The sequence below is a fragment of the Telmatherina bonti genome, assembly GCF_933228915.1.
Source record: "Telmatherina bonti genome assembly, chromosome: 2".
Taxonomy (NCBI): Eukaryota; Metazoa; Chordata; class Actinopteri; order Atheriniformes; family Telmatherinidae; genus Telmatherina; species Telmatherina bonti.
In genome coordinates, this window is record NC_136620.1 from 38,620,377 (window position 1) to 38,634,805 (window position 14,429).

General features: G+C 43.8%; 2 protein-coding genes across 2 annotated transcripts in view; both read left to right on the forward strand.

The window, feature by feature from the left end:
• The window catches only part of LOC306769586 (UPF0606 protein KIAA1549), a 40,383-nt gene extending 31,883 nt beyond the window's left edge, over nt 1–8,500 (forward strand). Inside the window, exons 16-22 of the mRNA XM_079258251.1 lie at nt 27–246; nt 600–829; nt 932–1,076; nt 1,163–1,533; nt 3,563–3,711; nt 4,586–4,737; nt 6,516–8,500. Coding sequence (XP_079114377.1) covers nt 27–246; nt 600–829; nt 932–1,076; nt 1,163–1,533; nt 3,563–3,711; nt 4,586–4,737; nt 6,516–6,713 — 1,465 coding nt within the window. The 3' untranslated portion in view covers nt 6,714–8,500. The remainder of the gene's footprint in view (nt 1–26; nt 247–599; nt 830–931; nt 1,077–1,162; nt 1,534–3,562; nt 3,712–4,585; nt 4,738–6,515) is intronic.
• Nucleotides 8,501–9,690: 1,190 nt separating this feature from the next.
• Nucleotides 9,691–14,429, forward strand: part of mical3a (microtubule associated monooxygenase, calponin and LIM domain containing 3a) — a 94,772-nt gene continuing 90,033 nt past the window's right edge. Inside the window, exon 1 of the mRNA XM_079253672.1 lies at nt 9,691–9,843. The gene's annotated coding sequence lies outside the window, so the exon portion shown is untranslated. The remainder of the gene's footprint in view (nt 9,844–14,429) is intronic.

Below are 14,429 nucleotides of genomic sequence, written 5' to 3' on the forward strand. Positions count from 1 at the left end.
GAGAAATAGAAAGTAATTATCCTGCTTTCTTCCTCAGGCCCTCCACCTATGAATGGTGCAGCAAGTGAGCAGCTGTCCTCAGCCTCCATCTTCGAGCACGTCGATCGGATGTCTCGTGCCACAGATGCAAGCCGGAGACTACCCAATAAAGTGCAGCTCATTGCAATGCAGCCCATGCCGGTCCCGCCGCTGCACAGTCCGCCCTCCAACGGCAAGCTGTCCGATACGAACCACATCAGCAAAGAGGTTTGCTTCTCTCGCTGTTTGGCTTTAAGGTTGTCTGTCAGAGGGCAGAAAGGAAGAAAAAGAAGGAATTTATTTTTATGTGAAGTTATGCTTAGAAGATTCAGCTGCATGTTATTCATCACCTGAGTTTTATGGAGTTACAGTTGTTTCTGAAAGTCTATAAAGTTCCACATTCACATCTGTGGATTTTCTCCCAGATGCAGACATAACAGAGGAAATGGAATTGCTTGTCAACAAGTAGATGGGCTCCAGCTTCACTATTTACTTGTTAAAATATGTAATTAATGCAAGTTCTGTGACGTCTAGACTCCGTGTGTGTTGGATGCTTCTTGAAAAGCTCCCTTCATGTACAGATTCAGGTCGCGCTGAGGCACAAGTCTGAAATTGAACACCATCGCAACAAGATTCGTTTGCGCGCCAAGAGGAAGGGCCACTATGACTTCCCTGCAATGGACGACATGGTTGGTGGCCTTGGGGATGTAAAGGACCAGGATCGGATCTACCAGAAAGCACAGACACAAATCGATAAGATCCTGGACCCGGACGCTCAGATGCCCCCCATCTTTATGGAACCCAAGAAAAGGTCAGCGCTCATGTCTGTGATGAAACCATTTAGCGTGCATATGTTGGGTTTTGTTACCCAGCTGAAGCAAAAGAATTCCGTGTTTCTACTTTTGCTTCTCAGTGCTCGAGGGAGGCGCTCTCCTAAGCAGAGACTGAGGGATCAGCTGAACGGAGGCATGATGGAAGCAGACAAAGACCACCTGATCTCTGAGGACAGCGACGTGGCGTACAGAAAGTGTCCTGGCATCAACAACGTGGCCTACGTGGTGAGTAGCGCAGAGAATCACAGCTGCAGGTTCACGCTGCCAACCCTCCGTCTGGAGGCTCATGCATGGAAATGTGTTGATTCCAGTCGGACCCAGACCAAGGCCCAGGATCCCCTCACAGGAGCCCTTCCCCCACAGATGATGTCTTCCTTGGCCCTGCTTCCTCTCCTCCAGGCCATGCCCCTCCCCCACCCCCCTACATGCCTCCACAGCCCTCCATTGAGGAGGCGCGGCAGCAGATGCACTCCCTGCTGGACGACGCCTTTGCGCTCGTGTCGCCCACCTCTCAGGGGAGCACAGCGGGCATTACTCTCCCGGGGGTCACCAGCAACAACCACCAGGGCTCCAGCCCTCCAGGCCGTGGCCCTAGAGCCTGGGGTCCCTCTTACCAAGCTCTCAGCCCTCTCCATGGTGTAAGTAGTCATCCGTTCACAGATACTTTACATGGAATGGGAATGTAGTCAGTCAGAATCACTTCTTATTGCTGTAAGGCTGTATGAGTGTGACTCTGCATGAGCAGACGCTTGTAAAGCCCTCTCCCTTTCTCAAGGTGTTCTCCTTTCATTCACAACATGGAGCCTAAAGCATCAAGTTGCATTGTGTCTTCTTAGCAAACTAATCCTCCATCTGTTGCCCCCTCGGATCTGTGACCTTGCAACCCCCATCAGCTTAGTACAGTAGAGTACAGTAGAGTACTCCTAAGACCCTGCAGCAGTAAAAACCTTTCTACATTTGTTTCATTGTAATCTGGTTGCAAAGAAAGTACAGCCATGGAGTAACTTGAGAAGTTGTTCATGCAGTGCTACCATTTGATAAGCAGTGAGCTGAGCTTCCAACATGCTGTGTGTGTGTGTGTGTGTGTGTGTGTGTGCGTGCGTGTGTGTGTGTGTGTGTGTGCATCACATTTAGTATTTCTAGTTATGGGTGGAGCTGCAAAGAAACCAAGTACAGGTTATTAGTTGCATAAATCCTGCTTTGAACATTATATTGAGGGTCAGAAACCGAAGCTAAAATTAGATCAAGGCTTTCAGTGCCAGTTAGTGTAACGTGAGCAGAAGAGTTATGAGCCATTTAGAGGAGACGAGGCCGTTTGGAAGTGGTTTCAGGAAGCTGGAAATATATTTACCCGCTTAATCGCTCCTATTAGATTCACAGTTTGTATTATAACTGATGGAAAGAAGTCATCCGTGCTTTATGGATGCACCCACGCGGTCCTCACTCGCAAAGTTTGGTTGGATTATAGACAAAAACTTTCAACAGGTTCCTCTGCTGATTATAATAACCTACATGATCATTAAAACAGGATCCAACAGTTTATTTACTGTATTAAATATTTATAGTTTTTGCAGCTTTGACAACAAAAGAATAAAACTTCAGCCTGGTGTTTAGCTACTGATGTTGAGTTTAGAGAGACTCATTATTGTTTATGAAATGTTTGAGATTTATTAATAATAAATATTTATTTTATTTATTTATTATTATTTATTATTATTATTATTTATTTATTTTATTTATTTATTTTTTATTTAATTGAATTTATTATTATTTATTTTATTTATTATTATTATTTTATTTATAATTATTATTTTCATTTAATTTCTTTTCATTATTTGTTCATAATTTTCCTAAGCAGTTTAATACATTTTTGTTTCAAAAGCTGCTTGCTTTTCTTTTTTAAGCAGGTTTTCTACTTTTCCATGTTATAAACTTGAAGTACTTTAATCTTAAGTAGAAACCTCAGTCTCTCTACCTTCAGAATATGTTTCCTTTAACAATATATCATACAAACTTTCCTGCATATTAAGTTATATTTACTGCATGTCAAACTTCTTCTGTAACTGTAGCTTTAAACGGTACATGTGCCTTTGTGTTTTCTTCTCTAGAGATTCTCTGAGCTGGACATGTCCTCTGCACCAGTCCACGGCCTGACACCGAGGTAATCAGAGCAGTTGCCAAAAAAACACAGTATTTATGTGTAAATCAATAACGTCCATGCTATATTTTACTTCCACTTCCATCTCTGGAAAGCAAAAAGATTCGCTGTGATCTCAGTAATCGCATCCTAAACTCCACACCTCTTCAGCAGTGTGAATGTTTTCCTCTGCTGCATCCTCACTGTTGGAATCCATGAATAATTAAAGAAGAGTCATCTTTATTTTATTGGTTTAATGGATTAGGTCTAGCGAGGAGGTCTCTTAACTGGCTCCAGAAAGATGTGCATAAAAGCCAAAACACAGCACAGCCTCCAAACAACTGGGCTCGTTCGAGCCAGCCTGATCTGAATGAGAGCAGTTTATTATGATGTATTTAGTGCATAGAACTCACTAGAACCAGGATGTGATAAGAAGGTCATACATGCCTGAACATAGACGTGATGTATGCAGATTGAAGATGGTGCTGTGGGAAATGTTTAGCTGGACGTGGAAATATCACAGCAGGTTTTATTCCAGCATCTGCAGCAGAAAATGACTTTCTTTGTGTTTCAGGCAGGGCCTTGGCTCCAGCTACCTGCCACCAGAAGAACCAGCAGGACACGGCGAGCAGCTGCAGCCAGACAGCTTGTACTCCAGCAGGGGCCTCTACACCGACGAGCTGCCGTCGTCTGCCAGACCACGTCCAGTCGGGGGAACCACAGGTACACCGGCACATCTCAGGGCAACACACTCATACTTACACACATTAAACCACCTTTAAATCACTAAAGCTGATGTCTCCAGACTGTTTGCACTGCTCATGCATGTAAAATCTGTTCTGTTATCATATTTAATATCTACTTTTCACATCGTATTGTTGAAAAATGCTACATTTCCACATGCAAAGATGCAAAGAAGCCGATCCCTAACAGAAGACTCATTTATTGTCTTAACAAATGTCTCAGTTCATCTTAGATGACTTCTGGATTTCAGCCACGCCGCTCCTCTTCTTCCATATTAAAGACATTTAATTTAAAATGTAATTACAAGCAGACAATATGTCCCAGTTGGTGAAAGGAACTACATGCATGCCAACATTCGCTCCTGATACGCAGCCGCTGACGTTTTCAGCTCTACAAAATCAATCGGCTTTATTTGCTGCTTGGATCTGGTTTCAATTTTGAGCAGCAGCAAATAGCTCATTTTGGTTATTTGTCTGGTCTAAATGCGAGGTTTCCATTTGGGCTAACCACACGGGAATAATCCATAAACACGCGTCAGAAACAAATCTTCCCTTTTTCTTCCTTGTTTCTGCTAACGTGCAACAAGCTGAACACCATCAATCTGTCAAACTGAGCAGGACTTGTATGTATTTGTAATTATTCAAGTCGATGACGCTGCACTGCCACCAGGTGACTGGGAGTTACAGAAACTGATTGAACATATAGACCAGTTCAGAACTGACAACGTGGTTTTTACACTTGATTGGATGAAAGTATATCAGAAGGCTGCTGAGGATTGAGTGTCAGGTAATATAACTCTGTGCTATGATGTGTGTTTGCACGTGTGTGTGTGTGTGTGTGTGTGTGTTTGCAGGTGCCCAGCTCCATCATCTCACACAGGTGGGCCTGTCCAGCCGGATGAATGGTTACCCAGCAGGGATGAGGGCTCCGGGCCAAAATGGAGGCCTAGGTTGGAATCATTACCATGACGACAGTTTCTCCAGGGCGGAAGCAGAGAAGGATCCAGTATGTTAAACCACTTTTTTTTTCTTTTGTTTTAAATTATAGGATCTTGATTTCTTTACTTAAAAACACACTACAGAACTTTTGCCATTTTCCAGCCACGTGCCTCCCCATCGACAGGTAATCCAACATCCATCCTGCATCCTACCCATAGACTGTATATGAAAGATGGACGGAGCCTCCGGCGGTTTAAAGTGTAGCGTATGCAGAAATATATAAAGCTGCAGTTCCCCCTTCATCCACTAGGGGCTGCAAAACGTAGCGAATCCCCATAGACTCCCATGTTAAAAAGACCAACTTCACAGCAGAAATAAACATGTTTACAGCAGGAATAAACATGTTTACAGCAGAAATAAACATGTTTACAGCAGGAATAAACATGTTTACAGCAGAAATAAACATGTTTACAGCAGGAATAAACATGTTTACAGCAGGAATAAACATGTTTACAGCAGAAATAAACATGTTTACAGCAGGAATAAACATGTTTACAGCAGAAATAAACATGTTTACAGCAGGAATAAACATGTTTGCAGCAGAAATAAACATGTTTACAGCAGGAATAAACATGTTTACAGCAGAAATAAACATGTTTACAGCAGGAATAAACATGTTTACAGCAGAAATAAACATGTTTACAGCAGGAATAAACATGTTTACAGCAGAAATAAACATGTTTACAGCCTGGTACAAAAATCCATTTTAGGTTTAATAGGTCAGGTTTACCTTCATGACAACTGTGGGGGGAGTGAATTTATTTCTAACTCGCCCGTTTGAAAGTAATTTAATCTTGAAATTCGGCATATTTAGGGGCGTGTCCTTTTGATTGACAGGTACCCGATCTCCCGCTTCAAGTCAGAAGAACGTAGAACAACCTCAGTTTTTAGCCCGTTAACAACGTGACTTAGCTTTAGCCCGCTTACCTCCGTTAGCTGGTTAGCTCTTGTTATCTCCGGGTTAGCTCGGTTAGCTCTTAGCTACAGAAAGCTCGGAGTTCGCTCGATGTCAATCATCCACCATGACGCTCACAGCCCCCCCCTCTCAGCTCCACCTCTTTGCCCATATATGTATTTTCCGGGAGAGACGACACGCATGCCCTTGCCAAGATGGTGATGGTAGGAACCACCCACCGAGCTTCAATTCAGCTCTTCAGAAAGCTACGAGTGACGTCACGGAGGCTCCGCCCATCTTTTTATATACAGTCTATGATCCTACCCGACCTGTTAGCTCTCTCCAGCCAGCAGAAGACCATCTTACATGACTCTTGGTTTGTTTCTTTCTCTCTTTTATTATTCTTTTTTCTTTGCTGAATCAGCGACGTTGCGTGTTTAAAAAGCCAGTTTCCTATTATACCGTGAAACGAAACGTCACGCCGCGTCCTGGATGTAAAAGTTGTAAAGTGTGGGTTTCTCAGCCTCAGGATGCTGCTGAGCAGCAGCGGCTCTAGAAATACACACGATAGACATCACTGTGTCATGAAACAAGTCCAGAACGGCGAGTTTTCAGCTCAGAAAGTTACATAATGCGTCTTTAAAACTGTTTTGTTTCAGTAACACTGACTCGTGATCTTTTTAGCTTAATATTTTTGCTTTTTTTCTTTTTAGCAAAACATTTAGTCTTATTTTTATCTTCTGTTTTTAATCAAACTTCTCTGTTTTTGTCACTTAATTTTTGTCATTTTTCACTGTTTTTTCTCATTTGATTACTTTCTCTTTTATCCATCCACCTTTTTCTACCTGCCTTCAGTTCCTGGACTGACATGTTGTCCTCCTCTCTTCCAGATGCACAGAAGTGGAATACGGGAGTCCACGGCACCTCCTGCCCACTTAGACACTGCAGGCGTGGGCTATCTGACAGCTCCTCCACCCCTGGATACATCTCCTCCCATCCAGTCCTCCGCCTCCCTGATCAAGGCCATCAGAGAGGAGCTGCTGCGTCTGTCCCAAAAGCAGGCAGCCGTTCCCAGCTACCACAGCTGAAGCCCTGGCCTCCGGCCTCCAGCTTCCGGCCTCCAGCTCCAACCAGTCACGTCACTGACCTTCTGCCTGCTTCGCCTAATCCCACAGTGCTTCCCATGGAAGTCCCTGAAGCTGCGCAGCAGAGAGACTCTCCTGCTGAACTCAAGTGACGAGGAGGCTCGAGACATTTGTAACTAATCAGCACATTGTGGAGGAAGACGAAAGCTGAACAACAAGTAGATGAAATGAGAGACTGTTGAGATGAAGAAGAACCGGAGCAGACGACAATACGCCGAAGCTGAGAAGAAACAGACTCCATGTGTTGCTCCTGGCAGCTGCAACCACCGACGGAACATTTTTACATTTAGCTGCATTACGTCAGATCTAGTATTCCACATTCTAGTTTGATTTCTGTGTTGCCTTCAGCTCATTTAAAGAAACAAACTTAGTTTCATGACAACAACTACCATGTATGTAATTACTGTTTTGCTTTTTTCATTTTTTTTTTTTTACTTTACAGATCCTTAACCTCTTTTACACCATCAGGTGCTACATCAGTTTTCTGCCATGATGAGCCGCGCTATGCCTTGACACTGTGATGTACTTCACCCGACCACATCTACTGTTCAGAGTAAGGTCCCAGTTCACAGCCAGTTCAGATCGCAGGCAAACCAAGGTGCGAAGACACACCAGTTCCATGGAGTAACACTACATATCCCTTCCTTACTTACTGCAGTACAACAGTGTTAATCTGGGGGGATATTTTTATCTGTTAACTTACAAAATGTTCTTGTTCTATCATGCTGAAGTCCTGTGCTGTACCTCTTTCATTTCAGTTTTTTAGGTCATTTACAGGTATTTAACAGGTATTTTATGGGTCATTAACAGGTATTTAACAGCAGAAATTTGCCTTTAAGAGATCTTCAGACATTTTTTTGAGGCAGGTTTTACAAATCAGTGATACGTACTTGACAGTAATGGACAATTAGTACTGTATATTTCAGTATTTGGTTGTATCTCGATGCACTGTATGCAGACTACTTGGTACAGCTCAGGTCTTTAAAAAAGAGAAATCAGTTGCAAGATGCATTTAAGGGTCACGTGGAAGATCTGTAAATTAGGATTCTGTTTAACACGTTTCTGTATCGACTCCTTACTGGACCATCATCTCCTTTTTTTTAATGCAGTATTTAAAGTTTGCTCTGCCTTGTTTTGGAGAGGGAAGGCAATAAACTGTACTAAAATGATCATTTATGCTTTAATTGCAATCGTTTGTTTTTATGCTTTTGTAAATGTGTCGTTTTGGCATCCTCGTTTAATTCTGCTGAGTTGTGTGCTGCCATTTGTCCTTGTTTCTGACAATACTTCAACATGATTCTCTGTCATGTTTCAGGACCTGAAATGATCGATTATTTAACTTAAATAAAAGACAAACCTGGATTTTTAAGGCAGGGTTGGGATGTTTTGGGATTGTGTACCACTGTCATGTGACAGACTGTAAATGTTGTTTACACAAGCCTTAGTCATTGGCAATGAGTTCAAACCATCTGCAGGTGTGGCCAGAGCATAATCCCCATGCCATTTTCTGCCCCCCACGCCATGTGCCTGTTGGACTCAGTGGTAATGACCCAAATCTGTCTGAATAGCCATAATGCTGACGTGACGGTCGGGCTGAGCTTGTTTTTGTAAAACGACATGCAGAAACGTCACATCGTGTCATCGTTTCAGTGTTTCTCCTGCTTCTCCATCATACCTCTTAGCTCATGTCTTATGGATCCCACGCTGTATGCCTCCATCTCCTGGATCTTCACTGTAACGACATCTTGTGTCCATTTTCAGTGATTTTGCTTTCTGTGTGTTTTTGTTGTTTCTTTTTAATACTTTTTTCTACATTGTAAAAACAATCCATTGGCTGGTCCAACTTTACATTTGATTCTTATTGCATGTTTAATTATTGTGTTTTTTGTTTGTTTGTTTTGGGCATGCTGTTTAAAAAAAAAAAGAAATACAAAAGAAGATGTAACTTAACGTGTCTTTGCTTATATCAACGTCATAAAAATCAGAATTTTGTCAGATAGATATTAGATGTGATTCGACCTGTTGCATCTAAAGCTCGGTGACGCGTGTGAAGCTTGTTGTAGTTACTCCAAACAACCAGAAGGTGTCAGCACATCATTAGGAAACAAACAATGCAACTTTCCTCCAGAGACAATGAAAGCAGCTCTTCTACCAGGTCTATTACAGATATATGTTTATGGATTCATGCATCCTGTTGTCGTCATGGAAGAAGCTCTTCCTGCTCATTCGCTGGGTTCTAGTTCATCCCATCATCACAGGATCTAAAGCCTCAGGGTGATTCTGCTAAATGCTCAGCAAATCTCTTGAACTGCCTCTACAGGGGGTTGACCAAGTCAGGCAGATTTACATAACACACACACACACACACACACGTATGAAGTCAGCAGTCCAAGTCCTTATGATGGCATCAGAGCTGAAAACCAAAAAATTTATATGAACTTTGTATTGGAATGAAAAGAAAGAAGCATTCCAGAGCAGGAGATGAACTCTTGAACACAACCTGCATCATAAAAGCAGCTTGATCATCTTAAAAAACAGACTCATCACACCCTTCATTTCCTTAGATTTCATGTCTGCTCACTGCAGTGTGCTCGTTGTGTTAACTCGATGTCTCTAAGCCTGTTTTCTCATACCTATCTCTTGTTCCCACTACCCTCACCCCCCCTCCCAGCCTGTAATCCCGTCTGCATGTTGTCCACCTTGGCCCATCATCGCACAACAAGAGCACACCCAGGAGTTAATCTGGATCATGATGGTAATTACTGCCAGGGTGTCCAGCTTGTACCAGGGTATTGTCTACATAGGGAGGAGTTAAACCAGCAGTTCTACCCACTGACCTTGGAGAAAAGCGGGAGGGTGGGGAGGGAGCTGAGAACCACAGCGAAGGAGGCATTAGCACACTGACAGAGTTTCAGCGCTGCAGATCTCTGGCTCTAGTCTGCTGCTGACGGAAACACAAGCAGAGCAGGGAGGAGGACAAGTGTGACAGATGAGAGGAGAGGATTTCTGCCCGTTTCGCTGATCCCACTGCAGAAGCACGAGCGAGAAGACCCAGATCGGCTTGCTATTCATTGTGAGTATTGGTGTGTGTGTGTGTGTGTGGCAGTGGGTGTAATGACAGTCACATCTCAGGAATTTCTGCATGCATTGAGGAGTTTCTCAACCAGAGCAGCAGAGAGGGCGTTCTTCCACACTGTTTTCAAAACAAGATGTGTGCTCTCTTGAGGCCAACTGCAGGCGCTTGCTGCACTCTGCCTGCAGAGATATGAGCCGTGTCTGCACAGCGTTGCATCATACTTGCTCTTCATAGAAGGTTTCACTCCTTTAGCTGTCAGAAATCTTTGTGTTGGTGGTGATGAATGAGCAAGCAGCCTGGTGACGGAGCAGCTTTATGTATTCGTTGCAGTGGTCTGGCTGTGGGAGGATGTGGTTCTCGCCCTCCTTGTTTACCACCGTTGCTTTTTCTATTATGCAATTCCCTGCATGGTGCACTATTACATATCATCAGACCTGCTGCTGATGCTGCTGGCGGCTACAGTACGAGTCAGAGGCAGCAGGACTGCTTGGCTCACAGTGACATTGCAGCATCCCCTGCAGCATCCAGCTAAGGCACAACTGGCATCGTTGTCACAAGGATGTTGCTTCTTTCTGTTGGACATTTTCAGCTGTGTGTGTACAAGTGAACGTCTTGCCGTCCCTTTAATCTTTCCAGCCCACTGATGATGTCTGCAGCTTGTTTTTGTTTTTCCATCGTATCTGCAGCTCCTCCTCAGGTTATCTTTGCCTTGTGATTGGGTCATTTTCCCCTTTTCCCTGTCTGACGCTGGCATCAGAATGCACAGCATCATGGAGAGGGAAGGTTTTCAGAGGTTGGTTTCTCAGCCGAGGAGGCAGAAGGGAACCTTGTCAGAGAACTTCCACCGTCATGTTTTCATAGCAGATGAAGAAGCAGCGACGTGAAGGCTGAAGAAGGGTAAAGAAAGTGCTTCTCATCCCGTAGCTGCTGCTGTCCTACTTTCTCCTGTGTGACACAGAACTCTATTTCATCTAAGTTTAGTCTGAACATGGCTGCTTGAGATGCACCATGATGCTGCAGTGCATCGACTCATGCTGACACAACCTCTTGTCCCCAGTGGACAATCCCTGTGTGCAAGGTCAAAGAGGTGGGTTCCCCCTCCCTCCCCAGCAGGCTCCGCTGCATCCGAAGACAGTGTGATATTGTGTACTGGACTGTGCAGAGGAGGCAACGCTCATGTGATGTTGAAGGGGGAGGTGAATAGCTGTCATTCAGAAGCGTTTGCTGGGCAGCTGCCCTCTGCTCTGACTTCAGACACTGATCCTGCCTGTCAGCTGCTGCCGGCTGTCTTCCACAGCCTGAACTGTTGCTCCCTAAGCCACAGAAGCTCAGATGTGAAAGATGTTTATTTAGCCTTTTATAGACATGGTGGAGAGGCTTTGACATCACCTCCATATGATGAAGAAAGTTTACAATCCAAATAAAAAGACTGAATCCATCATTTCTGAACAACTTCGCCTGAATTTCAGTCACTTAATCGACACTTTTATCCAGATTGACTTACTTTTATCCTGGAATAAAGAAAGATTTCATTACTCAGAAAGTTGTGGGAGTCATGCTGTAGTTTAGACTATAGGACTGTATGGTTCAGCAGTCTTGGCATTTTGTTCCCAGTATGCCACAGCTGATCCTCTGACGACGTTAATCTCTGCTGGCAGACACTGGATCTCTCTGCACGGCTGTCCTGCAGATCACAGCCTCTGGATTTGTTTCAGGGCTGTCAGCAGCAGTCGGCCGGGCACGACGGGCCAGGCAGTTGTTAGTGAGTTTGTGGGGAAGGAGAGTGAAACCACTAAAAACGTCTGGTCCTCCTTTTTCTCCTGCCAGAACTGCAGATTGCAGGAAACCGCAGAACATGAACAGAACAATACAGATACAAAGTAAATGTCAAGCAGCCAAAGATGATAGGAAACAAAAAGTAAAGGAGTATTCCAAGTTTCTTATATGTCCGCATGAGCTTCAGAATTGGTGGATTTGGTTGTGAATTGTCCAGATTATAATCAGCAGTAATCCTGTTAAAATATTCTTTCTTTAATAGCTTTGATTTGCTCAGCAGATGGACGCCGCAGGGGGAATTTTGTCTTTGTGCTTCGTGGTTGACAGAAAAGATATCTTGAACAGTGTATATTTTTTTTTATCCTTGTCATGTCTCCATGTCATACTGGCTGCAGAAACACATAGAGGAGATTTTTACAGCACAAAGTGTGTTGACCCCAGACGCTGCAGCCCGAACGCAGACAGGACTCCACAAATAATCACAAAACATGCAAATCCTTCCAGTGGAATTCATGGAGGAGCTGCAGAATCCAGAACATTGAGGTTAAGGCCACAGAAACATCCTCAGCATCTCTCCTTAGTGGCATTTAAAGAACTTTATATTGCATCCTGATTTATGAAAAATCCATCCTGCTGAGCAGCTTTTCACTGCAGTTTCCTTTCTGTTCCTCCTGAGGTGGGAGACGGAGTTCAGCTGACATCATCAGCAAACATCAGCGTAATGAGGTGTGCTGTGCTCAGCATCCACTGAAGGACGACTGATTAAATGCAGGCGGGAGAGGTGGGGCGGGGGGGCTGAAAACTTACTGAAACAAATTCATTTCTAAGTTTTGAACACAACAATCCATCAGCTGAACAGAAACAAATCCAAAACATCCAGGACTTCATAGTATTTATTTACCAACATGAGAATGAAAGGTGACAAAAATGATCGGAATGTTTCTAGTTTCTGTCCAGATGCGCACATGATGAGCGCACATGATTTTTGCAGATGTGCAGGAAGTTGATGCTTAAGGCAAAGAGAAATGCTATCAGCCTTAACCCTCCTAATGTCCTCATTTTCTGTATACGCCCCGCTTCCACCAGAAAGCGGGTCATTTTGACCCGAAGGACAACAGGAGGGTTAAAGGAATTTAGAAGAAAACAAAACTTCCAGGAGCTATTTAGTTCAATTCAGCTTTATTTGTACATCGCCAGTTCACAACATCATCTTCAAGTTCGAGTCAACTGGGATCCAGTGTGATCCAGTCTGCAGTCAAACAAGCCAGTTCTTAATGAATAACAGCTTACAGAAAGAAAACCAGCAGCTTACGTTGAATCTTGACTTTGATTCAATCCCCCGTCTGGAGCCTGCACAGCTCACAGGGCGACAGTGGAAAGGAAAAAACTCCCTTTTAGCAGGAAAGAAGAACCTCTGTCAGAACCAGAACCGGGCTCAGGAAGGCCAGCCATCTGCTTCAACCGGCTGGAGGTGGAGAGGACGGGAAGAAGACCAACAGATACTGAAACTTTTAGAGAGAGAGAGAGAGCGAGCTGCTGCGAGAGGAGAAGTACAAGTTAGTCATGTTGATACTGTTAGAAGTTCATCCAGGGAAGATGAAGAGCAGAGAGATGACAAGGGAAGGGGGAGCCCAGTGCATCATGGGACCTTCTCAGCAGTCTCAGCCATGCCAGCATATATAAGAATTACCATCAAGAGGTTTTAAACCTGACCTTAAAGGCAGAGAGGATGTCTGCCTCTCTAACCCAAACTGGGAGCTGGTTTCATATGAGAGTGGCCTGATACCTGAAGGTTCTGCAGGACTTCCAGAACCACTTGTAACCCTGCAGAGCGAAGAGCTCTGCTGGGAATATACAGAACTATGAGTTCTCCATGACTGGTCATGGAGAGCTTTATATGAGAGGAGAACAGACTGAACAAGGAACCAACGAAGAACATTTCTTCCACTCAAAAGCAAGCGCCTGCTATCAAAAATGTGGCTTGATGTTTGATTATGAGCTGGACGTTCAGCAGACATATGGGCACCACATGACCACGAGGTCGGCCTCCTGGATCAGGTTTCTGTTTAACTACACGTACAACAACCACTTATAACTAATAGAGCAGCAACACAGACGCCAAAACTACCGCTAGCCGCTTTATGCAGCTCCTCTTGTGCAAAAGTTACTGAAGACCTTTTGTCTTGGTGGTGTGTAACAGAGAAAAGCGAACGTGTTGTAATTTAGCTCCCGTGTTGGAGAAGTGTGGCTGCAGTAGATCTGTGATGATGAATGTGCATTCTGCTGTTTAACTTGCTTCAGGTGGAGGAAACATAAAAGAGGTTAGAGGCGAGTTCAGCCTGAGAAATGTGGCTCCTTTGGGTGCAATAAAACAAGGACAAAATAATGCATTTGTGGATGACTTCTAAATATTATCACTTACTGTGCAACATAGCATGTTTCATTTAAGGTGATCATACATGTAGTTGGGAATGACAAGCAGATGTCTGCAGGTCTTATAATGTGCACGTGTCCAAATCTGGCAGGCTGGTGGTAAAACTTCACACGGATGTGAAACAGTTTACCTGAAGTGTGAAAAGCAAAGACGGAGATTTTTTATTGTTTCATTAAAACCAAAAATAAGCGTCTGTAGTGGTAGATATGACAAGACAAAGCTGGTCTTTCTCCTGTTCTCTGATGACTTAAGACTTTATCCCAGTCCTAGACGTTAACATTATGTAAAAAATGTAGAAATACTGAAGATGAAGATGAAGAAATGCTAATTTTCTGGGATTAATTCTGTTTTTTTCCACTCAGAACTGCATCTG